This window comes from Alligator mississippiensis, chromosome 8 (genome assembly GCF_030867095.1).
Source record: "Alligator mississippiensis isolate rAllMis1 chromosome 8, rAllMis1, whole genome shotgun sequence".
NCBI classification, from domain to species: domain Eukaryota; kingdom Metazoa; phylum Chordata; order Crocodylia; family Alligatoridae; genus Alligator; species Alligator mississippiensis.
Genome location: NC_081831.1, coordinates 23,871,884 through 23,897,183, shown reverse-complemented (window position 1 = coordinate 23,897,183; position 25,300 = coordinate 23,871,884). Strand labels below are relative to the sequence as shown.

The window sequence follows — 25,300 nt, the reverse complement described above, 5'->3', positions numbered from 1 at the left end:
GCTAGCACCCAGCTTCCCATCCATCATTAGGTCTCTGATTAGATCATCTCCGGTTGCCAGTACCAGGTCGAGCAGCATTTTACCTCTTGTCAGCCAGTAGACTTCTTGTATCAGATAGAGGTCATCCATGCACAAGAGGAAGCTTTGCGACTGCTTGAATTTGGGCGAGTGCTCTTCCCACGAGATGTCTGGGTAGTTGAAGTCTCCCATGACAACCATGGATCAGGAGCATGTGGCTTCAGCCAATTCCCTGGTGAACTCCTGGTCAAGCTCTTGATTTTGGGTGGGAGGTCTGTAGTAGACTCCCACCATAGTATCCCCTGTGCCATGTTCCCCACAGATTTTAACCAGAGGGTCTCAAATCGTCCACCCTGGTTGCCAATGTCGGCTTGCAGGGACACATAGCTTTCCTTGACATAGAGAGCTATACCCCTGCCCCTTTTGTCCCCTCGATCCCTCCTGTACAGCGTATAGCCATCTATACCCGTGGTCTAGTCATGGGTGGAGTCCCACCAGGTCTCCATTATCCCTATGACATTGTAATTATTTGTGTTAAGTGGGAGGACAAATTCCTCCTGTTTATTCCCCAAGCTCCTGACATTTGTGTACAGGCAGGCAAGCGTCCCCTTGGGGGCCCTTGCCTTGCCTACAGATTGTTCCAGGGCTGGGGCAGGGATGGGCTCCCTTAAGCGCCTTGGCCTGCTGGCTTTGCAGAGATTGCTCAGCAGGCCAGCAGTGGTGGTAGTCCCCCTGTCCACTGGTGGGCTTAGTTTAAAGGTCAGTGGAGCAGGTCAGTCAGTCTGGCTGAGAAGAGCCTCCTCCCTAGCAGAGAGAGGTGGAGGCTATCCCTTCCCAGCAGCTCGCTGCCTCTCTCACCAAAGAGTGGACTGTGGTCATGGAAGCTAAAGCCTTCCCAATGACACCAGCACTGCAGTCTTTTAGCTTGAGGCTGTTGCTCCTAGTTCTGCCCCCTATGGCTACAAAGAAAAGCCCATCTCCATCCTTCCCTGTCATCAGCCTTCAGGGATTTGAAAACTGTGATCAAATGCCCCCTCAATCTTCTCTTCCCCAGACTCAATAACCCTAGTTCTTTCAGCCTTTCCTGATCAGTACTGTCTCCCAGGTCTCTAATCATTGTTGTCACTCTGCACTGGACTCTTTCCAATCTGTCCACCTGCTTCTCAAAGCGCAAGGCCCAGAACTGGACACAAGATTCTAGGGAAGGCATCACCAAAGTTAGAAAGAAACTTGAGGTTCCCTTGCAATTTTCAAACCTAGCATCCCCATGTTGCTCTGCTTTTCCTGCAGATAACCGCTGTACCAAGTTCTACCACCTGCCTTCTCAGACTGGCCAGCTCAGTAAGATCTGTCATGAGGAAGTTTGCCGCTGTGCAGAAGGTAAGAATCTGGCTTGTCTCTAGTTCATTTCTAGGCGTTATGGGCAGGTAAATGAACCAGCTGGTTTATGTGGCTCAACTACACTCAAACCTGAGCCTGGTTGGTAATGGGAATACCATATTTATTCATATACCACACACACCTTCACCGTTCACCAAAAAAAATAGCCCTCCAAAACTGGGGTACATGTCTCAAGCAGCCAAGCTGATTTTTTTTTTTTGCTGGCACAGAAGCATGGAGACACTGTGCTCTAAAATGGCTGCCAGCTTCTCTCTCAGGCAGCAAGAAGCATTTCCTTCTCTCAGTGAAACTTTTCCCAGCTGCTTTCAAATTGGCAATAGTTTTGAGCTGAGCAGGATAATCAAGTCCCTCCTATACCCCTGGTTATAAGGGTCTCAGTGGGTGAGTGGTATTGAGTGGTCTTTCCTGGTGATTTTTGGTGTCTTCCTCTTTTTCCCCCACCACAGAAGAGTGCTTTGTGCAGCACAGGAGGGACAGTGACATCACGCTAGATGGGCGAATTGAAGAAGCCTGCGAACCTGGGGTGGATTATGGTAAAAGATCTGGGTTTTAGTCTGAGCCTTGCTTGGGAGTGTAGATGGGGATCAAACATAACTGGGAGACAGCTTCTAGTTATCCTCAGTGAAATGTGCCATCAGGCTTAGGTGATTCATCTGAACCTGTGCCCAGGTGGGGTGTGTATAATGGAAATAGTATAAATACTCACATATCACATGCAGCTTCCCCCAAAAAATCAGCCCTCCAAAACTGGGGTGTTTGTCTTAAACTGTCTGAGCTGGGTGGGCAGCTGTGTCCTGCTGTGTCCTACAAGCCCTGGAGGCCGCAGTATCTTCTTGACCACATCCCAACGTCTAGGTCTGTTGTGGATCACGTAAATTACAGGTGTCTTCAGGATTTGCTGTAAAAGACTCCAGAGGTGATTGAGTTCCTGTTATGGCAGAAATTTGGGTAGATCCGCTGATCTCATCTTCTTCCGAGTGGCCTCTGGAGAGTAAATTTCTCGTGATCTTGGATCCAACCCAGAGCCAGCAGTAGAAGGCAGGGGTGTCCAACCTGCTATACATGGTGTGGGCAGCCTCTGTGGGTGGGGAAGGGACAGAGAGTATAAGCAGGAAGCAGAAAGCAGAGTAGCAGGTCATATAGAGACTCTGCCCAGAACTATTCAAATTTAGGCTCCATCTTTGACTCATGAAGTCTACAAGCTGGACATGTCATCTTGACCCTAACAGTGGGCTTGGAAAGTATTTGGGCCTCTCTGTAGGGCAGCCATTCAGACGTGATTTAAAGGCAGTCCCTGAGGTTCTAACAAGCTGCCACGTGTCTCTCTTCTCTGGGTCTCCTCAGTTCTTAGCACTACCTATAACACAGCTAAGAAACGCCAATATTCAAGCTGCTGGGGGGAAATCCCATCAAAAGAAAGCAGTCAAGGCTCTGTCAGTTGCTCAAGTCTCTCTGCTTCTCAGTATGCCTCAGTGCAGGAAGTACAGCAGGTTGGAGTGGGATGTCCATTGTTGTGTCAGGGTGGACAGTAGTTTTACAAAGAGTTTAGATGATGGATTAGTCTGGGATGGCTTGGACAGGGCTGATCCTGCCTGAGGCAGGGGGTTGGACTCAGTGTGAGTTGTAAAGGTCCCTTCCAGCCCCACGTCCCTAGGATTCTATGATAAGCTTGTAACCAGGGCTGCTCAACCCCCAGCCTGCAAGACAAATCTGGCCCACAAAGCCTTGGTCTCCAACCCATGGGGATTCCCATGGCTTGGGAAATGTGGCAGCTGGAAATGGTGGAAGCTCCAGGCAGAAGGATCCAGCCCTGCCCAGGCCATTGCCACAAAGTGGGATCAGGGCCAGGTCCATCCCCTATGCATCCAGATCAGGGCCACTCCATCCTCTCCCCAACATCCGGATCGGGGCCACTGCCTCCCCCCACCCCCCATCTGGATCAGATTCAATCCATGCCCCCCTCCCCCCAACCTCTGTATCTGGATTGGGGCTGCTGCCCCTCTTGTGCCTGGATTGGGGCCACTCAGTACACACACACACATACCCATTCATTGGGATCAGGGTCATTCTGACTCCCCCACCTCCCACATCCACATTGGGACAACTCCACCCCTACCCCCAACGTCTGAATCAGGGCTACTGAGGTGCCCTCCCCCATGGATCCAGATTGGGGTTGCACCCTACCCCCCACATCTGGGTTGAGGCTGCACCAGTCCCCCCACTATGGATCAGGACCATTGTACCCCCCTGCCTCCATGTGTCCAGATCAGAGCCACTGGATCAGGGCTAGGCTACTCCCCACCCCCTAGCTGGATGGATAGAGGACCCTGCCACACTGGCTGCATGTGCCGCATCGAACTCACAGGCTAGATCTGGCCTGTGGATGGACCTGGCCCCCCACTACCCAAGCCACAGGGTGAAGAGGTTGGACACCACTGCCTACTAACCTGTTTCTCTTTCCCCCCACCCCTCCAAGTATATAAGACCAAGCTGGTGAGCAAGAAAGAGGAAAGCAGTTATGACAACTACATGATGGAGATCCTGCAGATCATCAAAGCAGGTGAAGGATCCTCCTTGGACTCCAAAATGAACCCCCTTCTCCCAGCCTCTCCACTCTCCAGAGCATTTAAACAATCCTCTTGATTCTTCCCCACTAAAGGGTCAGATGAAAACCCCCGAAGTGGAAATCGCAGGTTCATCAGCCATATTAAGTGCCGGGACTCATTGAGTATGGAGGTGAACAAGAACTATTTGATCTGGGGCCTGAGCAGCGATTTGTGGAACATGAAAAATGGGTGAGTTTTAACACCCATCAGAGCCCTTGGTGGAGGCTGGGAGGTTGCAGCATTATACTTAATTCCATGGGTTAACTGGTAAGGAGTAGCCAGCTGTGTGTTTCACTAGCATAAATCCATCATTCAAGGTGTTCAAGGAGAGGTTGGATACACATTGATCAGGGATGATCTAAGCATAGCAATGACTATCATCTACTAGGGAGATCTCCTAGGCTTTACAGGTTGCCACATGGGGCTGGCAATTAATTATTTTTCGCTTCCTCTTGCTACATGTGTCAAGGTATATTTTTCTCTGTGTTGGGTGTTGGCTGCAGCCATGGGTGGATCTGGGATTTTGAAAAGGGGGTGCAGCTGCTGTGGTGCATCATCCCATAGAACACAATGCACATTTTTCTCTGGTTAAAAGGAAACTAGAAGTTTCACTAATAAGCCGGAGGCCTACAGCTATAGCATTCAATTTAAGGTTGAGCCAAAAAAACCCAACTTCACTGGAATTTGCATTAATTTACTCTCTCATATATTATATATTTTAAAAACGCAATACCCTTCTTGGGCACCTTGCCAGCACATCTAGTGCTTCCTTTGAAGTTATTTCCACACATAAAAGGTTCTCCTGAGCTAGTGTTTCCACACCTGAGTGAATGTTTCTAGCTAGAGTTTAAAAAAAAAAAAAACAGTCTACAGGGCTGTGAAATGAGAGCAATGCGGAGCAGCAAACAGACAGCAGCACTGCAGAAGTAAGGCTAGCTGGAATAATGGAACCATTAAAGAGCAAAAAAAGGAGAGGGTGTCATTAACACCTCCAGAGTGAAGAGTTTAGGAGGAATCAGGTAGGCGACACTAAACTGTGACGTCAATTGACTGCCTTGTTGCTGTCTGAATAGAAATACTGCTGCCACTGCCAGGCAGTTGGTTATAAGCTTTGGATGGACCAGAAATCAAAGGGAGGTAACTGCACCCCTCTCACAGATCTGCCCCTGGCTGGGGATGGTGTTTGGGCCATGCTGGGACTCAAACTCAGGAGTTCCTGACTAGAAGGTCTTGCCCTTCTGTTCAGGATCAGCCCAACACATTGGGGATCAGAGAGGAATTTGACCACCTGGCCAAATGAGCACAAACTGAGGTTGGGGAGTAGTTTTCCTCTGTAGTAGGGGCATGGTCCTTGCTTTTGAAAGCGAAGATGAAGAAATAAAAGATCTTTCCTCCTACTCATCCTGCAGCTGCATGGGGATTGTCTGTAGTTTTGACTTTCGTTTTTGCCTGTCATCATTGGCAGAAACTGTTCTTACCATATTTCTCACATATAATACACGCTACAATTTCGGGGGGGGAAAGAGGGGGAATTAAAGGTGTCTGTTGTACGCCAGAAGCCTACTCTTAAGAGAAACCAAGCAGAGTTTATTCATGGTGGAAAGTAGTGACTTGCAACATACCAGGGTCAAATCCTTTTTCCCACCCTTCTCAGACTCTCCTACTACATCAGCAAGGACACCTGGATCGAGAAGTGGCCGAATGAGGAGGAATGCCAGGACCCAGATTTCCAAACTCTGTGCCAGGAATTCGAGGAGTTCTCCCAAGCCATGACCATGTTTGGTTGCCCCACTTAATTCTGGGGGTTGGCACTTCCAGCTGGGCATGGGTAAGAAGGCTTCAGCTTCATACAGAGAGTAATAAGCAGGCTGCAACATGCACCCAGAGTTGGTGCTCTCGCTTCTGGATCCCCTGATGGCTTGTGGTTTGTCTTGATTCCTTCACCCATCTCCAAGTGACCAATCCTCTCTGAATATAGCAATATAAAAAGCCTGATTTCATACTCCAGCCTCTTGTATGGCCCTTTCAGCAACAAGTATCTAGTCTCCCCACATAACATGGTGATGTGGGATCATTGGATCCTAGGAGAGCAGGTCTGGAAGGGACCTCAGCAGGTCACGTCCCATCCAGCCCCTTGCTCCAGGCAGCATCAGCCCTGACTAAACCAGCTCAGCCACATGTCTATCCAACCTGCTCCTGAATATTGCCAGGGATGGAGACTCCATCACATCTCTGGGCTGTTCCAATGTTTGACCCTTCTCAGAGTCAGGATGTTTCTCCTCATTTCCAACCTGTTTTCCCTGCTGCAGCTTGAGGCTGTTGCTCTTTGTTCCTGTCCTCTGCAGCCAACACTGAATTAGGAGTCAGGGCAGGAGTGGGGGTAGGATAGCAAGGTTAAGGTGTCTTGCTATGTCTCCCTGAGGCTGCCAGAAGGAGAAGCACAGAAGCCATTTTGCAGCATTGTCTCCATACTTCTATTCCAATGAAGATAAATCAGCCAGGCCGGATTCTGATTTCACCTGCCTTAGTGGCAACCTGGAATATATCTTTATCACGATGACTAACAGCAGGGAATGACTCGCAGTTACCACTGGGTGTGGACCTAAGTCAAAAAGAGCTGTATAGATGCAACAGGCTGGATTGCATCCAAAGAAAAGAAGTAGCATAATGAGCCCGTATCATAGGAAAGTCGGACTGGAAGGGACCTCACAACGTCATCTAGTCTGGCCCCCTGCTCAAGGCAGAATCAGCCCGGAATAAACCAGCCCAGCCCAGTATCTGTCCAACCTGCTGTTGGACATTTCCAGGGATGGAGATTACACCACTTCTCTGGGCAGCCTGTTCCAATGCTCAACCACCTTCAGACTCAAAACGTTCCTCCTCATCTCCAGCCTCCGTTTTCCCTGCTGCAGCTTCATGCTGTTGCTCCTAGTCCTGTCCATTATGGACACAGAGAAAATCCCATCTCCATCCTCTCTGTCATCACCCTTCAGGGATTTGAAGACTGTGGTCAAATCCCTTCTCGGTTTTCTCTTCTCCAGACTTCATCACTCGAGCTCTTCAGCCTGTCCTCATCAGTCCTGTTTCCCAAGCACCTGATCATTTTGGTCACTCTCTGCTGGGTTCTTGCCAACCTCTCCATGTCCTTCTTGAAGTGTGGGGCCCAAAACTGGACACAGGACTCCAGGGGAGGCCTCACCAGTGCTGAATAGAGCTGGAGAATCACTTCCTTTGCTTAGCAAAAGACAGTCCTGTTAGTACAACCCAGTTTGGTGCATCACATAAGTTTAATGTACAAACCAGAAGATGTCAGTACTAAAGGCCTCCAGTTTATTAGAAACCAGAGCAAGAATCAGCAGCTAGAAGCTGCAGACAGACACGTTCACATCAGAGCTCAGTGCCCTATATTCACAGCTCGGGGGTTTTATCTTTGCAGCAGCTAGCAGGGGAAGTGGGTTCTCCATCTGTTGATCTCTTCGAGGCAAGCTCACTTTCCGGATGATGGGCTTGGGTTCAGTCCATCTGTAGCAGCCTGATGTAATGTCTTGCCTACAACAAGCCCCTGGAATATAATATTCCCCTTGGTTTTTTTAAATAAAGCAGAAGGAAAAAGAAGAGATGGCTCCTCAACAACCTATTCCTTTTGCTTTCACCTGATAAGCAGTAGAAACTGTTCTTACCCATATTTCTCATGTATAATGTTCACTCCCAGTTTCAAGCCATTGGTTTGTAGGGGGAAAGGTGGGTGTTGTATTGTCAGGGGCCCTAAGAGGCAACCCAAACTCAGGCTAATTTCCTAAGCAGGCACATTTGCTTTGAGTCTCTTGAACTGACGAGCTCTGCCCCAGCTATTTAGCTGCCTGGCTTCCTGCTTGGCTCCTGGGAGCACAACCTACCTATAGCCCCAGCTGGGGCAGCAGATGTGAGGCCAGCCAACAGTTCTGACTAAGGTCTGCTTAGTAAGCCTTGGTGATGTGGTACTCCTGCTTTCCCAGTGTGTACCTGTTCCTGGATTCTGACTTTGGATTTCCTCGTGGATCTGTTTCCTGGTTTCTGTCCCTGGACTTCAGCTTGTCAATTGTCTCCTGCACCTGGTAACTTGGTATCTGATTCCCAGCCCCTGACCATGGCCTGGGTTTTGGATCCTGACTGTCCCTCAGAATCTGGTAACTTTTGACTGCCAAGCGCTGAGTCAGCCCTGGCTCTTTGCCTTCTCTCAGTGGCCTAGTCACTAAGCCAGATTGCCTGCGACTGCTGCACATGTAGGTAACATAATACAGTAGCTGAGTTCAGGCACCAGAAGTAAAATAGCTGCATTACAGTGGCACTGATAAGAGGCAGGGTGTATAGCAGAAGCTGATGGCTGTGATAAGACTGTTTTAGGTACATAAACTAGTAAGACCCAGACTAGCAATCTACCCAGCTAGTAGATGTGCCATGGCAAGAGACTCTGTGGCGGGAATTACCAACTCACAGCCCATAAGTCACAAGTGGCCCAGCCAGCAGATCAGGGAAGCAGCAGAAAGCAGAGCAACAGATTGGGCAGGGAGAAGAAAGCAGAGGCAGTGGATGGGGCTGAGCATAGAAACAGGGGAGCAGCAGATCAGACAGGGACAGGAAATCAGAATGATGCTCAGGGAGCCACAGGGCTAAATTTGCAACCTGCTGGCCAAAAACATTGGTCCCCATTCCCTAAAGTTTCCAGATCCAGATCACTAAAGATAAGATGAGTTTCCAAATCCCTTGGGCAATTGCAGGTGCGGATAAACAGGTCATTGAGTTTGACGACTTCCTCACCCATGCCTAACCCAACTCAAGGAGATGGGATGATAAAAGATGTGGGGCTTGGAAAAAGGATATCCACCTCCCTCCTTCCATTAGAGAAAGTCCATCCTGCCATCTGAGAGAGATTTCCTAGACATGATCACAGTATCACAGGCTTCCCAGCATCACGGATCTTCTAGGCCAGGCCCAACTCCCACACTTAGGTTGCTGTATATCTCCCGCGTGACTGTGGTATTGGAGCCAGGGCCTAGGCAGCAATGGGGCCTGGGTTTCTCCAGTCTTGAGGTTTCCTCTTTTCAGGGTAAGTTGCCCTGATGCGGTTTCTCAGAAACTTCCCACCCCTTGTTCTCTCCTCAAGCTGGGGGGTGCCGCCTAAGCCCTGGGGGGTGGGGAAGAGAAAGCAGAGGAGGCCCGTCACAGAGCTGGGGACAGGCAAGATGCTAGCACGAGCTAAGATCAGAGCCAGCGCAGGGAGCTGAGAAGCAAAGCAGGTGGGTGGCATCCGGTCAGTGTGGTGAGCATATGCACCCAGGCAGCTGCCTTGCAGAGAGATAAACACATTTCATAAGCAAGTGTTGAGAAACCTCAGTGCATGGGACCAGCAGAGGGGGAGGGGGGTGTAGAGCTTTTTAACAGTGCAATCTTTGTGAGGGAAAAGGAAATATATATCATCAGCTTTCCTCTGAGAAAGAGGTGATGGGGTGGGTTTAATAAGTGAGAGGCAAAAATATTTGGGGGTGATATCTCTCCTTGGAGGGAGGTAATACAAGCTGAATGGGGTCCAGTCTGGTTGGAACAGCGGCTATGGGTTCTTATCCTGTTACCTTGGGTAGCTTTTGGGGACTTTTGTGGGTTCTTTGCTTGCTTGTTTCTGTCTCTCTTTCCCCTCCCCACCTTCCTCTCCCTCTTCTTTCCCACTTATTGTATTCAAATTTAGTGAGTAATGACTAAGATCTGGCCACAGCTGGCCCAAAGTAGGGCAGCAAGTCTGATCCCAGTTTCTTGCATTGAGGAGACATAGAAAACCCCATACAGAGAAAGGCAACAAGGATGATCAGTGATATGGAGGGGCTTCCACAGGAGGGGAGACTGAAGAGGCCAGACCTGCTCAGTTTAGAAAAGAGATACTTGAAGGGGGACATGATGAGGGTTTCCAGAATGCTAAAGAGTGAAAAGAAACTCAATAGTGGTTTATTACTGACTAGCTCATGCCAGACAAGAATGAGGGATCACAACATGAAACAACAGGTCATCAGTTTAAAGCTAACATAAAGTAGATCTTTCTCACCCAGCCTGTCATTAAAAGGTGGAACTCATTGCCCCCAGATGTGGTGGAAGCTGAGAGTTTAGCCAGATTCACAAAGGGACTGGACACATTCTTGGATCCTCTGAATCAGAACTTCCTAGACCTTAAATGCTGGTGGTTGTAAGTGAGAAAGGGGGTTTGTCCATTCTTCCTGGTCAGACCCAGTTCACTCTCCCTTTCAGTATCCGCTTTCTGCCGCTGTGCGTCACAGGAGACTGGGCAAGATGGACCTAGGATCTGAACCAGGAAATGGCAGTTCTTATGTTGCATACTCCCCTTTATACCCACCTCTGTGCTTGTCCTCTCGCAGCATGTAAGAACACAGTCTTCTGTGTCATGTGGCAGCAGAGAGCGGATGCTGAAAGGGAGAGTGAACTGGGTCTGACCAGGGTTTTTCCCCCGTTCTTCTCTTAATTGCAGCCTCCAGTATTTAAGCAGCTGAGGAAGTGAGCCCTAGTCCACCAAAGCCCCTGCGCTGTAGAGGTTTTAATTCAAAACAGGGATGCTCAACCTCTAGCCCTCAGGCCAGATCCACACCATGGCACCCTGTCATGTGACCCACAGGGCTCCCCTGGGGTCTGGAAACCAGGCTTTGGCAGCAGATAGGGGTTTAGTTCAGCTGGAAAGGGAGGACAAGTCAGCAAAAGATAATGCCCTATCCCTGCTCTCCGCTGCCATAACTCGGGGGGAGGCGGAGCATCCATAATACTTTTCAAAGTGCAGATTATATTTGGGGGGTATATTATATGCAAGGAAATACAGTAATATGTCACCATCTGGAGCACCTTGAAAAGGATTTCATGGCACCCTGCCTGAGAATCACTGTTCTAGGGGCTCCAGAGCTGAACTTCAGTGGTGGGGGATGGCCCAGAGGCTGGCTTGCTCTGAAGATACGAAGAACTTCAAAGATACCGGGGCTTTTGGGCTCATAGCCTTGGCAGGCTGTGTGGGTGAGCCCCATTCAGCTCCGATCATAGCCCGTCTCAGCAGCGACCACACAATGAGTCAGGCCCAGCCACAGAGATCAGAAGGTGGGATGAAAAGCTGAGAAGTCTATTGTGAAGCGAGGGGGTGGATGAGTGTCCCCTGCTGGCACCGCAAGAACTGCTCAGCTCTGGGATGGTGAGATGGCAGTGGGGGAGGGAGGGATGCAAAAGTGGAGGCAATGCCATGTAGAGAATCATAGAAATCCTAGAAAAGTGGGGCTGAAAGGGACCTCCAGAGGTCACATTGAGTCCAACCCCCTGCCTGAAGCAGGATCGGCCCTGTCCAAATCAACCCAGACAAATCCATCGTGTAAACACATTGTAAAACTATCGTCAGCCCTGACACAACACTGGAGATCACACCCCAACATCCGCTCAGGATCAGACCAACACCAGGTTTGGGGTCAGAAAAGCATTTTACCCCCTGATCAGACTGATTCGGACCCGGGGGGGGGGGCTTGCTATCCTTTGTAGTGGGGGCATGGCCTCTGCGTGGGATCTATCAAGCATATCCTAACAACTTTTACTGCAGCAGGACATGGGCCACCATTGTTGCCCTGCTTACCCTGTGGCAGGTTCAGGTGTGATGTCTGGTGTTGTGTCAGGGCAGATGGTAGTTTTACTAAGAGATCAGATGATGAATGTGTCTGGGATGGTTTGGCCTACCTCAGCAGGGAATTGGACTAGATGTGACCTCTGAAGGTCTCTTCTATCCCTGCTTCTCTAGGACTAGTTAATGTCCCACTCCAGACACTGGTATTTCAGTGGAAATCCCTGCTTCCTCCAATTTTCTTTTATTTTTTTTAACTGCACTTACCATATTTCTTGCATATAATGTGCAGTCCTATTTCCATCTGATTTTGAGGGGAGTGGGAATACGTGTTGCATACTAGAAAATATGTTAACACCAAAGCAAGGGCCGATGCTTGGCTGCTTGCCTTTTCTGGCTATGCGTGCATATTGAGTCGTCATATTCCCAGGCTTCTGGGCTTTGCTGTTTGCCCTCTACATCCCCACCTCCTTGCTGCTACACCTGTCAAGGTGTTTTTAATCTTTCCTCAGAGACATTAGACGTTAACCACAGCCAAAGCTAAGTGCTCCTGCGGGGACTCAACCTTGAAGGATGCTGGCTAGAGACTTGTGCCCCTTTGCTCAGGGTCTGACCAACACCAAATTTGGGGTCAGGAAGGAATTTTACTCCATGGTCAGATTGGTATGGATTTGGTTGGGGTGAGGGGTTGACTTCCTCTGTAGCTGGGGGATGGCCTCTGCCTGGGATCTCTTGAATGTTTATTAATAATCTTTCACAGCAGCAGGATGTTGGCTGCCAGTTTCCCCTGCTTTACCTGTGGCAGGGTCAGGGGCGATGTCTGGTGATGTGTCAGACTTGACGGTAGCTTTACAAAGAGACTAGATGATTGATTTGTACAGGATGGTTTGGACAGGGCTGATCCTGCCTCAGGCAGGGGCTTAGACTACTTGTGACCTCTGAAGGTCTCTTCCAGCCCCACTTCTCTATGATTTGCTAATGTCACACTCCAGACATCTGCCACTTGGTAGAAATCCCTATTTCTTACATCAGATTTTATTTCCAGCCATTTTTGGGGAGTGGCAATGTATGTGGCATGTCAGAAATTACAGTAGCATCAAAGCAAGGGCCAGTGCTTGCCTTTTCTGGCCACACATGTATCAAGTGTCATCAGATCAGCTAACGTCACACTCTGGACACCAGTGCTTCCGTGGAAATTCCTTCTTCCTCCATCAGATTTTATGTTCACTTTTTTTGTTTACTGTTCTTACCATATTTCTCATATATCATGTGCACTCCAGTTTCCACAGGTGAGAGAATTGAATATGAGAAACCATGGTAATGCCAAAACAAGGGTTGGTGCCTGTCTGCTTGCCTCTTCCAGCCACATGCATGTATCAAGAGTCATCAGATCAACTAAAGGCACACTCTAGACACCAGCACTTTGGTGTAAATCCCTACTTCTGCCATCAGATTTTATGTTAACTTTTTTCCCACCACTCTTACCATATTTTTCATATATAACATGCACTTAAATTTCCAGTTGCTTTGGGGGGGGGTGGGAGTGTGCGTTCCATGTGAGAAACTATATAATATGTATTATGTTATAATATATATATATGTGTATATATATATATATATATATATATATATATATATATAATTATGTATATACAGTAATGCCAAAGCAAGGGCTGATGCATGGCTGCTTCCCTTCTTTGACCATGCACATGTATTGAGAGTCATGAGATTATTTAACGTCCAGACACTGTTGTTTCAGTGGAAATTCCAACTTCTTCCATCAGGGATTGTCTTGCTGCTTTGGTCTTCTTGGAATTGCAGTAACCTTGGGACCTGATCCCATATCTGATGTCTGCAAGTTGGGCATTGTCCTGTCTGCCTTCCCAGTTGCTTTCTACCCTCCATCAATTGGATGAGCATGGCCTTCCAAGTCTCTGCCTTCATCCTATGGACTTCTTTGGCCTTGTGGCAGTCAGGCTTTGATCTGGTCCCCAGCCAGTTCCACTGAATGTGTGCATCTATTTCTCTTGAGGTATTTTTCCAGTGCACTGAAATCAAAGCACAGCTGCTGCTTTTTGTTTTAATTGGATTTATTTAATGGATCCAATTTAGCAAATAATGCATTTAACACATTTAAAGGGACATCCCAGTCCCTAAAATGGGGGAGGCAACCTTTTCCAGTTATGAGCTGGAACCACCCACCCTGTGTCAGAGGTGGGTGGATGGGAAGCCCCACATCTGTGGGTTGGATCCAGTGGTTCCACAGGCTGGATCTGGCCTGTGAGTAGCTGATACTTGCCCTAAAATAGCCATAACATATTTTCATTTACCATCAATGGTACTCCCTTAGCTCAAGTCAGTGTCCACAGACATTGGTCTTTTCTTCTTTTCCTTTCAGTCCCTGACAAGTCCTTTACATTCAGTCAACTGCAGTTCTTAATGTTTTAATGGAACCTGGTTAGTACCGTATTTCTGTGTATACAATGTGCACTTCCCCCTTCCCCCTTCCCCCTCCAAAAAAAAAATTAGCTGCTGAAAATTGAGGGGTGTATCTTAAGGAAATGCAGGTATCAAAGGGTCTGAGCCTATGGGAGATGAGTTTCCAGGCCCCTTTTTGAACCAGGAGAATGGTCAGTGGCTGCCTACTGAGTTACCTGAAGGGCCTGATACTGTTGGAGCTGAACTGCCTGGCCTTGTTTCTCAAGCTGGATGGGTGCCGCATCCTGAAGCGAGAGGAGTCATAGAGCAGCCTCGCGTCTTTGCGCCCATCATCCTTCCACTACCTGCATTTTCCCTTGCAAAAATCCTGCAGTTCCTGGCATTTTTAAACCAAATTTGTATTTCTTTCCTTGCACCTTCCAAGAAACAAGGGGAGTGACTTAGGAAGAGACACATCGTATGCAAAAGAATATGATAATTTGCAGCAGGTAGAAAAAATATGATAACCCATGCCCCCTTTTTCCTTGGAACGCTGAATAATACACTGCCCACTGCCACCTCCTCAACTTTGCTTCTGGATCTTAGACTCACGCCATGTTTGTTCTGGGCTATGAGCTCATGGATCTGTTTCTAATCAGAGATCCTGAAGCAACTCCAGTGTTTGCCACTTCTGTTTCTACTTCTGCTTCCTAGTTTCAGGGACAAAGTCTCTGTCAGGAGTCACAGGATTTGCCTGGGGCTTGCCTCAGCTATTTTGGGAACTGTTCCTGGTACCAGGGCCTGTCTCAGCCCCAGCCTATTTCCCAGCTGAGCGTACAACAGTCCCTCATCTCTGTCCCTCTCTTCTGTGCTTGTTTCCAGGCGAATGCTAGGGTTTGGGGTGTCTGGAAGCCCCCCAAGGTCCGAGTCATCTTATTCTGCTGGCTTATTAGGACTGTTAGGGACTGGGACTCAGGACTCCTGGGTTTTCTGCTTCATGCTGAGAAAGGATGAGGGCTAGTGATACAAGGAAATAGGAATGGTGGCAGCCTGGACTCCTGGTTTCTTCTCTTCACTCCAGGAAAGGACCAGAGCTTGTGGTGGGATAGAAAGTAGAGGTGCTGGGAGCCAGGACCCTGGGGGAGGATCTCTACTTCCTGCTGGGAGGATGGGGTCCAGTGGGACAGAAAGCAGGATTGATAGCAGCCCAGACCCCTGGGTTCTCCTCTTCACTTTTGGAAGCAGGTAGGGTGTCTGGTGGGATAGAGCTCATAAGTGCTAGAAGCCAGGACTCAGAAGCCCTCTTTCTCCTCTAGGAGGAGAATGGGTATGAATGGTTAGAGCACCTGTCTTCCACTAACTCCAGGAGAGGGAGCACAATCCCATGGGTCACCCCAGCCCTGCCCTCCACTGGGGTCCATCCATCTCCTCTGGGCCTGCTCCAAACAGTTGCTTGGCACAGGGGATGGGGGCAGGCAGTTCTCAGAAGCACCAGCTGCTTTCTCTGAAGATGCTTTTGCAAAGGCAGCTGCAAGCTCAGAGAGAAGCCGTGGGCTCTGAATGGGAGGAAATCCGCCCAATTCCTCCCAGCCACATGAAGCCGTGTGTGGTTGGAGACAGATTCTTTTGTGACGGTGCCTGCCGCCTCCTGTCCCCCATCACGACCGAAGGCGGCATTTCCAGCCAGGGCAGGGGGACAGGGGCAAATCAGCGGCAGTTGCCTGGGGCCCCATCCCAGGGTAAATCCAGGATGTTCCAAAGGGGGGGGTACAGGATCAGGCCCCCACGTGGCACTCCCTGCTCCCACCCTGGTATAGAGCAGCTTCCATGTGAGGCAAGACTAACAAAGGTGAATCTGTTCAGTTTAGCTTATGTGTCTTGTTCAAATGAAGGCTGCTGTGCCTTAAAGTCCAGCCTGAGTTCAGGCTCCAAAACTCCCTGCCATAAGAAGGTACAAAGAAAGTCCAGAGAAGGGCAAGAAGGATGATGAGTTCTATGGGGGGCTTCCCTATAAGGAGAGACTAACTAGGCTGAATCTATTCAGTTTAGAAAAGAGACACTTGAGCGGGGACATAATAAGTGTTTACAAAACACTAAATGGTGAAGAGAAAGTCAGTAGGGGTTTATTATTGACTAGCTCTTACCAAGCAAGAAGTAGGCATCAAAAAAATCCATGGTGTGTCTGTACCTTGAATCCTGTGCCCAGTTCTGTTCCCTACACCTTGAAGAGGATATAGAAGAACAAGAGAAGGTCCAAAGAAGGGCAAAAAGGAATGATGAACAGGGATCCTGGTTTTCTCTGATTTTAAAAAAATCCCCAATATTCAGTTAAAATAAAGTAACCCCAAACCCACATTTTTCCATAATTCCATATATATACATACACACACACACACACACACATATATACACACACACACACACACACACACACACACACACACACACACATATATATATATATAGTGTTTCATTTAAATCATTGGAAAATGTGGATTTAGGGTTAGTTTTTTTTAACCGAAAATTGGGGATTTCTTTAAATTGAAGAAAACCAGGATTCCTGATGATGAGTGGCATGTAGGTGTTTCCCTATGCAGGCAGACTAACACGGCCAGGCCTGTTCAGTTCAGAAACAAGATGCTTGAGAGGGGATATGAGAAGGGTTTACAACATAGTGGGTACATCTACACAAGACGCTTACTCCACAGTAGCCTAATAACACTATGCAGTAGCATGCCAGCACATAATCATGCTAATAAGCTACTGAGCAGTGTTATTAAGCTACTGCACAGTAACCACCACAAAAAACTGTGAGCTGGCGCTAGGGTGCAGAAACTATAATTACTGTACATTTAGTTAATACTTCATTAAGCAAATACTAAAATGTTCAGTAAGAACTGCGCATTAATGAATGTGTAGACGCAGCCACTAAATGGCAAAGCAAAAGTCAATAGGGATTTATTATTGACTACCTCTCACCAGACAAGAACAAGGGGTCACAACATAAAACCATTAGGTAGTCGATTTAAAGCTAACACAAAGCAGTTCTTCTTCACCCAGAGGGTCATTAAAAGGTGTCACAGATTCATGGATTCACAAAAGTTTAGGACTGGAAGGGACCTTGTGAGATCATCGGTTCCAGGCCCCTATTCTGGGCAAGAAAGACTGCTGGGGTCAAATAACTCCAGCAAGGTGCGCGTCCAGTCTCTTTTTAAAGATCTCTCCAAGGTAGGTGCTTCTACCACCCCCGCTGGGAATCTATTCCAGAGTCTGGTCACACGAACCTTGAAGAAGTTTTTCCTCATTCATTGCCACCAGATACAGTGGATTGGATGCATTCTAGGAAGAAAGGGGCATCAGTAGCTATTGAGCAGGAGAGTGAGGGGCGTGGCCTGTCCTAGACCTTAAATGCTGGAGGCTTCAAGTGGGAGAGGAGCAACCAGGTAAAAAAACCCAGGTCAGTCCCAGTTGCACTCCATTCCAGCATCCTCTTTCTGCCCCAGGATGACACAGGAGACGAGGCAAGATGGACCTAGGGTCTGATCCAATCCATGGCAGGTCTTATGTTCGTATGTACGAGACCTAGTGGTTTCCAGTCTCAATACGAAAACCGGTCAGTTTCGTTCTCATGTCTTATCAATTTCACTTTTGGCTAGAAGGCGCCCACAGCTTGGGAGCTGCTGGAGAGGACTGACTAAGAGCTGGAAGAAAGTGGTAGCTGCTTGTCTATTAAGCTGCCTGTGGAAACGCAACAAGATCATACCTGAAGCTGTGTGGGCGCCATGGGCGAGGCTAGGAAATAGTACTGGAGTCATCACTGGGGACAGGAATAGAAACCGGAAAAAGCACTCAAGATACATCTTGCGTGGGATGATGGAAGTGATCCTGACTTATCAGTGCTTGGGGAGGGCTGTGATATGTTGCCCACAGCTGGAACAAAGGTACAACCCAGGGGGGAGAGGGGTGGGGGACATGGTTTGGAAATAGTCTTGATTTTTCCCAGTCTCGGAGCTACTTTGTGCTTTTAATTTACTGTATTGCTTCACATACCACATGTGCTTTGTTCCCCCTCCCCACCCCCAATTGTCCCCTACCCATAATTATGGGGTGAGTATAAAGCAGAGAAGCTGATTTGCTTCCCAGGATAGAAGACCCCTGGATAGATTCATGACAAATTATGTATGGGCTACCCTGTGCTTTTAATCTACCATATTGTCTTACACAGGATATGCAACTTTTCCCTCTAAATCAGCTCCTACCCAAAATTAGGGGGTGTGTATTAAGCCAGGAAGCTGGATTTCTACCCTGGATAGGTGCCTCCCACTTTGATTTATGCTTCATAGTGCAGCAGCTGTGGTATTATTATACAGGCAGCTGAGGAGGCCACTTGGCATCACAGCTCATTGTTCTTCACTCCACAGGTGTTAACAATAGCCTCCCCTTTTTAAGGGTCTTGGAGTGTTTGTACATGTCACATTTTTAGCTCTTTCTTGTGCTGCAATGGTGTGACTGTTTGCATGAGCAAGTTTTCCAGATTCTTTAAAAGTCTTTGTGGTACATTAAAGTAAAACTCCTTGGATATCGTTTAGTTTGGCTCGCTGCAAATTGGCTCACCGCAAATCCATCACGTCCATGGATTTGTTATGTGCAAACACCACGGCACTCAAATTCAAGTAGTCAAGCTAATCTTCTTTAGGACAGTGTTGCTGTCTGCTAGCCCCTCTCGGTGTCTCTCCTCTTATTTCACAGCTTTGGAGACTCTTTAGCTCTTTGCAAAATCCTAGATCTACCCACAGGGACCAGGCTGCAACAGCAGCTAGTGTTTCAGCTTTCATTAAGCAGGAAATGGGGGGAGGGTGGGGCAGTGAGCTGAAGATGAGGTTCTGTCCCTGCTCTATGCAGCCGTAACTCTGGGAAACATCTTTTTTCCTTCATTCTGCTTTTCAAAAAAAAAGTGCATATTATATTCCAGGGTGTGTTGTATAGGAGAATATATAGCACACACTTCCCCTGGAACACATACAGCTGTCGGTCACCATGTTGAATACACAGGCAATGGAGGCTCTATGTGTGTTGCTAACAACATGGAAACAGCCACCATATGGTGGTTTAAATGGTTACAGTTCTTGGGTGATGAGAACACAGCTGTCCTTCCCAGGTCCTGTACTGTTCTGATTATAAGATGCCCCTGTGTATAAGCTGACCCTGTGTTTTCAGATTCAATTTTTTTGGGGGGAAGCAGCTCCCTCCCCCCTCAAATATAAATTGGTAGCTACAAATAAAAAAACAAACTTTGATCAGTTTTTGCCTTTGTAAGGAGGATCCAAGAACCAAGGAAAGGACACAGTGGGTTAAAAAGCCCTGAAAAAAAAATTAAACTAAATAAAAATGGCTCTGGGAAGAATTCTGACTGGCTCTTTTTATTACATCCCCAAAGGGAGATGTCGAGACTGTGGGCAGCCTTGGTTTTGCAGTGCAATTCTGAGGGTCCTTTGGAAGGGAATAAGAAAAGGGAGAACAGTGCGGTACTTTGAATGACTTTTAAGGCTACGTGCAATAAAAGGACACTAGGGCTGGACACAGTAAAAGGACAATGAAATCTGACCGGCCATGCAATGCCTTTGAAGACCCCTGAAGACTCTGGCTTTGCAAGCACCTCCTTCTCTAGCTTCTCCTGGCTTCTGCTCAGCCCGTCCACACTGTCCTTACAATTCACTGCTTGTGATGTACAACGCCTAGCACCAGCTTCTGTTGCATCGCCCCCTCCAGCCTGGAAATACCACTGGATCCACATCCTACCAAGGCAAGAGGGCCATAGGTTGGGGGCCCCAGCCTGCTGCAAAGCAGTGTGGGATAGCAGCTGGAGGACTGCCAGAGTTCAGATGGCAGCCATGAACACCCAGGGGGATTCCCCCCACCTGCAGAGATGCCTGCCTCCAGTCCCCAGTGGGGGTGGGAACCCAGTGAGGCAGCAGACCACAAGCCCCATGATGGAGGTCATGGAAAGGGGAGGCCACAGGGGGAAGGGCTTTTCACAAGGGGTGGGGCTTGGTGTCCCAAAGCCCCGCCCTCCTCCCCCAGCAAAGTCCCAGGCCTCAGCCGATTGAGAAATAGCGTGGTTTCCTCCCCAGGGCCTGCAGGGTGTCACTACATAACCCTGGAGGCAAGGGAGAGCCTAGGAGGCCAACGTGCGACCTGCTTTCCAGTGCCACCATCCAGGCCACGGTCGAGCACCCCCCACCCCCCACAGGCATTGTGGGGCTATGGGCGACGGTGTGATCTACCCCTCAGTCTTCTTTGTGGAGGGGCAGGGAGACCGGATCCCCATCGTGCCCCCCCGGAGGAAACCTCACACACGGCAGTGCTCACCTGGCCAGCTGGTCCTGGCTGCCCTGGTGAGCCTGGCACTGGTTGGGGTGGCTGTGGAGGGCTACTACCTGCTGCGCCTGCAGGGGGTGCTGGGGCAGGTGCCAGCACATGCGGTGAGTCCTGGGGATGGGGATAGAGATGGGAGCGGGGTGGGTGTGCCAGGGGCTGGGGTAGGCAGTAAAGGGTTAAGTGTGAGCTTGGCTGGAGAGCAGGGGTTGTGTGTCTGTGTGAACATGGTTGGAGGGGGGAGGTGAACATGGTTGAAGGGGGGTGTGATGGTGTGTATGTGTGCGTGAATTTGCCTGGCATTGTGTGTGATGGCAGCTGTATGTGTGTGAACATGGTTGGAGTGGGGGTGTAGTTGGAGGGGGGTGGATTGTGTGTATTTGCCTGGTGTTGTGTGTGATGGCAGGTGTGTGCATTTGTGTGCACACGCATGCACATGTGTTGAGAGACATCTGTATACCTGTGACAGCGAGCTTGGCTGAAGCTACATGTGTGGCAGTGTGCAGGGCGGAGAAGGTGGGGGGCACTGCTGGAGAGAGGGGTACACATCTTGCTCTGTGTGTGTGTGTGTCTGTTTTGGATGCCTTAGTTGTGTGTGTGTGGGTAACTGCATGTCCAGGACAGCTGGAGAGAGAGAGAGAGAGAGTGTGTGTGTGTGTGTGTGTGTGTGCGCGCGCGCACGCGCATATCCTAAATACCTGTGTTCTGTGTGTGTGCCTGTGTGTCCCGGACACCTGGGCTCTGTGTGTGTGCATGTGTATATGCGTAGATCAGATGCTTGGGGTGGCAGGGGTGATGCCTAGGTTCTCTGTGCCTGCATGCATGTGTGCTGTGTACTGTGTGTGTGCATGGGCTGAGATGGGGACACTTTAGCTGGCTGGAAACAGGCCTGGGGGTTTGGGGTAGACTCATCTCTGCCAGACTCGGCTCATCTTAGCTCTGAGTTGTGTGTGCTGACACCATGTTGTGCAGGCTGCATGTGTAGCCAGGATGCTGTGTTGTGCTGTGAACATCGTTGACCTCTTTTCCTACCATCCATTTCAGGCTGCTGAGGCCCTTGCTGAGAAAGTCATACAAGGTAGGTGCCACTATTCCCTGGCTAGCCAGGAGGCCCCTGGCCTGGGTCCAAGCCTAGTTGTCGGGCACATGCACGTGCGCGTGCATGTGGGGATTTGTGCAAACCAGGACACACACAAGCCTGGATGCACAACTTTGGTGGGACAGGGGTCTGTGGCTGCACCTGGCAGCTCCCTGAAATGTGGAGCATCTTCGTAGCTGGACAGCCATTTTATGGTGCCACTGATGGGCTGAACATGGGGCAATTTAGGGCACCTTGAACATATCTGTGACACCATAAATGTGGCGTCTGCCAGGGAGTGAGATCGAAACGTATTCCAAGAGCAGGTCCTGGCTTCCTGCCCCATAACCAGCCACCCCCCTTTTTCTTTCTGCACCCCCACCCCCCTCCACTTCCTCTGGTTACCGGCTGCCTCAAACCTTCCGTTGTCAGAGCGGAGCAAATTGGGGTTAATTATAACAGGTTGATGGCAGGCGGGGAGAGAAGGGGGATATTTTTAGTCCCAGGTCAGGGCCCAGAGGCAGTCGGTAGCTTTGCTGGGCGGGGAAAAAATTTACAAAGCAAGTGGTTTGGAAAGGAAACATCTGATGTGAAATGGCAGGGGGCTGTGGGTCAGGAGTGAGGGGCACTAGCAGCGTAGAGGGAGAGACAGGGCTGTGGGTTGGGAATGAGGGGCACCGACACAGCACGGGACAGACAGGGGGCTGCAGGTTGGGAGTGAGGGACACTGGCAGGGTGGGGAGGAGACGGGGCTGCGGGTCGGGAGTGAGGGACACCAGCAGGGCAGGGGGGAGACAGGGGGCTGCAGGATGGGAGTGAGGGACGGGGGGAGACAGGGAGCTGCAGGTCGGGAGTGAGGGGCACTGGCAAGGCAGGGGGGAGACAGGGGGCTGCGGGTTGGAAGTGAGGGGCACCAGCAGGGCAGGGGGAGACAGGGGGCTGTGGGTCGGGAGAGAGGGGCACCAGCAAGGTGGTGGGGAGATGGGGCTGCAGGTTGGAAGTGAGGGGCACCAGCAGGGCTGGGAGCGTTCCCCGTGCCTCTGTTTCCCCACCATATAGAGTACCTAGCAAGCACCTTTTGCTGGCCAAGCCTGGCACTGCGCCATGTTTCTGAGCCCCCATACTGCCCACAAGGCGAGTCTCCTCTGGGAGCAAGAGTGAGGGGTCCACAGTGGGCACTTGGGTGGCTCTGAGCCCTGTGGGCCCAGGCTGGCCTCACTGCCATCTCCTGTTTCCATTCCAGAGCGGATGTTGCAGGCCGAGAAGCCGGCAGCTCATCTCATCGGTAAGCTCATTACCTGCAGCACTAACACAAGGGCACAGCCATCCTCCTTTTGGGCAGGGGGGAAGGAAGGATGCAGGGCCAGCGGGAGGGGGGCCAGATGCCCAGGTTCTCCCCTCAGCTCTGGAAGAGGAGAGGGACCTAGGCACTGGGGGGAGTGGAGAGGTTTGGGAGCCTGGACTCCTGGGGTCCATCTGTCTCTGGGAGGTGAGAAACCTGGCGGGGTGGGGCTGGCCTGGCTGGATACCTGGGTCCTTCACCCTCCCTCCCTCCCCACCCAGGCTCAGAGAACACGACGAAGGGAGGCAAAGCACTGCTATGGGAGAGCACCAAGGACTGGGCCTTCGTGCGGGGGCTGGGCTACGAGGAGGGTGCGCTGGTGTGCCACCAGCCCGGGCACTACTACGTCTACTCAGTTGTGCAGCTGCGGGCAGTGCCAGAGGCCTGTGCCGTGACCTCTGCTACCCACAGAGTCTACAAGACCACCCCCCGGTACCCAAGGCCTCTGCCCCTGCTGCAGCGGCTCTTGGCCCCCCACTGCGGCTCCGGCAACCACTCGCTCTGGGCCCATGGCAGCGCCCTGGGCGGCCTCGTGCACCTGGCGCCACACGACCGCCTCTACGTGGACGTGAAGCCACGGCACCTGCTGCAGGTGCGCGATGGCACCCGCTCTGTCTTCGGCGCCTTCATGCTCTGAGTCCGCTATGGCCACCACCTCCTGAACACCTGGGTTCACTGCCCCCTGGATGCCTGGGTTCACTGGGGCCCAGACACCTGGGTTCTTTGAGGCAGGAGCCTGGACACCTGCTGCAGGTGCGCAAGAGCGCCTACCCCGTCTTCATGCTCCAAGCCACCTACAGCTGCCACCTCCTGGACTCCTAGGTTCACCAGGGGCCCAGACACCTGGGTTCTCTGGGGCAGGAGCCAGGATGCAGGTCCATGACGGCGCCTGCTCTGTCTTCAATGCCATCATGTTCTGAGCCACCCACGGTCACCTTCTTCCAGGCGCCTGGGTTATCCAGGAGTGCACACTGGCTCCCACTCCATCTTTGGCACGTTCATGCTCTGAGCTGGGGGCAGGGGCTGCCTCCCAGATGCCTGGGTTCTCTGGGAACAGGAGCCTGGATGCCTGGGAAGAGAAGGGGAAGGCTGGGGTCCTGGACACCTGGGTTCTCTACCTGGCTGTGGGAGGGGAGTGGGAATTAGCGGCTAGAGCGAAGAGGGCTAGGAGCCCAGACCTAGGTTCTTTCCCCTGCTGGATCCAAGTAACAGGGCTGGGAGCACCCAGACACCTGGGTTGTCTGCATGATTCTGGAATGGACAGTAGGGCTGAGGGAGCCCACACTCCTGAGTCCTGGGCCAGGCCAGAGGCAGAATGCTGGGTGGGGCGATGGAGCTGGCTCCAGTGCCCTGCCCTGCCCTGCCCTGCCCTGCCTGTTTCCCCGCCCCCCCCTGAAGGCAACCAGTCCCCTCCCTGCCCCCGGCATTGGGACCCTACAGCTGCATGCAGCCCCCGAGCTTGGAAATAAAATTCTGTGATTTCTGAGCCATGGCCTGATTTCTCTGTGCCATGCAGGACAGGGTGGGGGGGCAGAGCCAGGACACCTGGGTTCTGCAGGACAGGAGGCAGGGGCACAGCCTGGGCTGTGGGGGTCTGGCACATGCTGGGATCATGCATGTGTCTGTGGGTGCATGCATGTGCTAAGATCAGGCATGTGCATATGCATGCATGTACATGAAGCGGCTGGCACATGCTGGACTCGTGTGCTTGCACATGTGTGTGCATAACAGCTGGCATGTTCTATGGTCATGCATGTGTGGCCATGCATGTGTGCTTGTGTGTGCATGCAACTGGCATGTGCTGGGATCATGTGTGAGCACGCAGGTGCCGTGTGCTGGGATTGTACGTGTGTGTGTGTGTGTGTGTGTGTGTGTGTGTGTGTGTGTGTGTGTGTGTGTATGCATGTGCATGTAGCAGCAGCCACATGCTGGAAATATTCCTGTGCACATCTGTGTGTGCTTGCAGGGGCTGGCACATGCTGGGATTGCACGTGGGTCTGCACAAAGGTGCAGGCATGAGTGCATGTGCCCGGCACACTCTGGGATCACGCATATGCAGGTGTGTGCACATGCATGCAGCAGCAGACACTTGAGCCAGTAGAGCCCTCGCAGCCCCACAGCTGCCAGTCCCGGGTGCCCCCCACACTGGCTTATATTGGAATGAACTGCCCACCACCCCCGATCTGGCCTCATTGGCCTCTTAAATGCTCCTGGGTGGTGAGGGGGCAGCTGGGTGCCAGGGAGCAAGCTCCAGCCTGGGCCAGGGCTTTGACCCAGGGATCCTGCTTCCCAGTGGCTCCCAATGGGTTGTGTCTGCTCCCAGTTTCCTAGACCAGTGAGGCTGGGGAGGGAGTCCTGGGCAGCACCAAGCACCTTCCCCACCCTGCCGTGGGGTCATGGCAGGCAGCCAGGGAAGTATAACCTAGTGGCTGGAG

General features: G+C 50.8%; 2 protein-coding genes across 2 annotated transcripts in view; both read left to right on the top strand.

Moving 5' to 3' along the window:
* Window positions 1-6,027, top strand: part of LOC102566534 (venom factor) — a 68,366-nt gene extending 62,339 nt beyond the window's left edge. Inside the window, exons 36-40 of the mRNA XM_014610875.3 lie at window positions 1,309-1,398; window positions 1,866-1,952; window positions 3,896-3,979; window positions 4,079-4,214; window positions 5,680-6,027. Coding sequence (XP_014466361.1) covers window positions 1,309-1,398; window positions 1,866-1,952; window positions 3,896-3,979; window positions 4,079-4,214; window positions 5,680-5,821 — 539 coding nt within the window. The 3' untranslated portion in view covers window positions 5,822-6,027. The remainder of the gene's footprint in view (window positions 1-1,308; window positions 1,399-1,865; window positions 1,953-3,895; window positions 3,980-4,078; window positions 4,215-5,679) is intronic.
* Window positions 6,028-20,194: 14,167 nt separating this feature from the next.
* Window positions 20,195-24,329, top strand: TNFSF14 (TNF superfamily member 14). The gene is made up of 4 exons (XM_006265600.4): window positions 20,195-20,552; window positions 21,490-21,523; window positions 22,767-22,808; window positions 23,087-24,329. Exons 1-4 carry the CDS (start codon window positions 20,334-20,336, stop codon window positions 23,500-23,502), a joined length of 711 nt encoding a protein of 236 aa, XP_006265662.1. The 5' UTR covers window positions 20,195-20,333; the 3' UTR covers window positions 23,503-24,329.
* The last annotated feature ends 971 nt before the right edge of the window (window positions 24,330-25,300 follow it).

Coding starts and splice junctions, on each gene's coding strand:
- TNFSF14 (XM_006265600.4), top strand. CDS start 20,334: ATGGGCGACGGTGTGATCTACCCCTCAGTCTTCTTTGTGGAGGGGCAG. Junction 20,553..21,489: donor GGCAGGTGCCAGCACATGCG/GTGAGTCCTGGG, acceptor CATCCATTTCAG/GCTGCTGAGGCCCTTGCTGA. Junction 21,524..22,766: donor TGCTGAGAAAGTCATACAAG/GTAGGTGCCACT, acceptor TTTCCATTCCAG/AGCGGATGTTGCAGGCCGAG.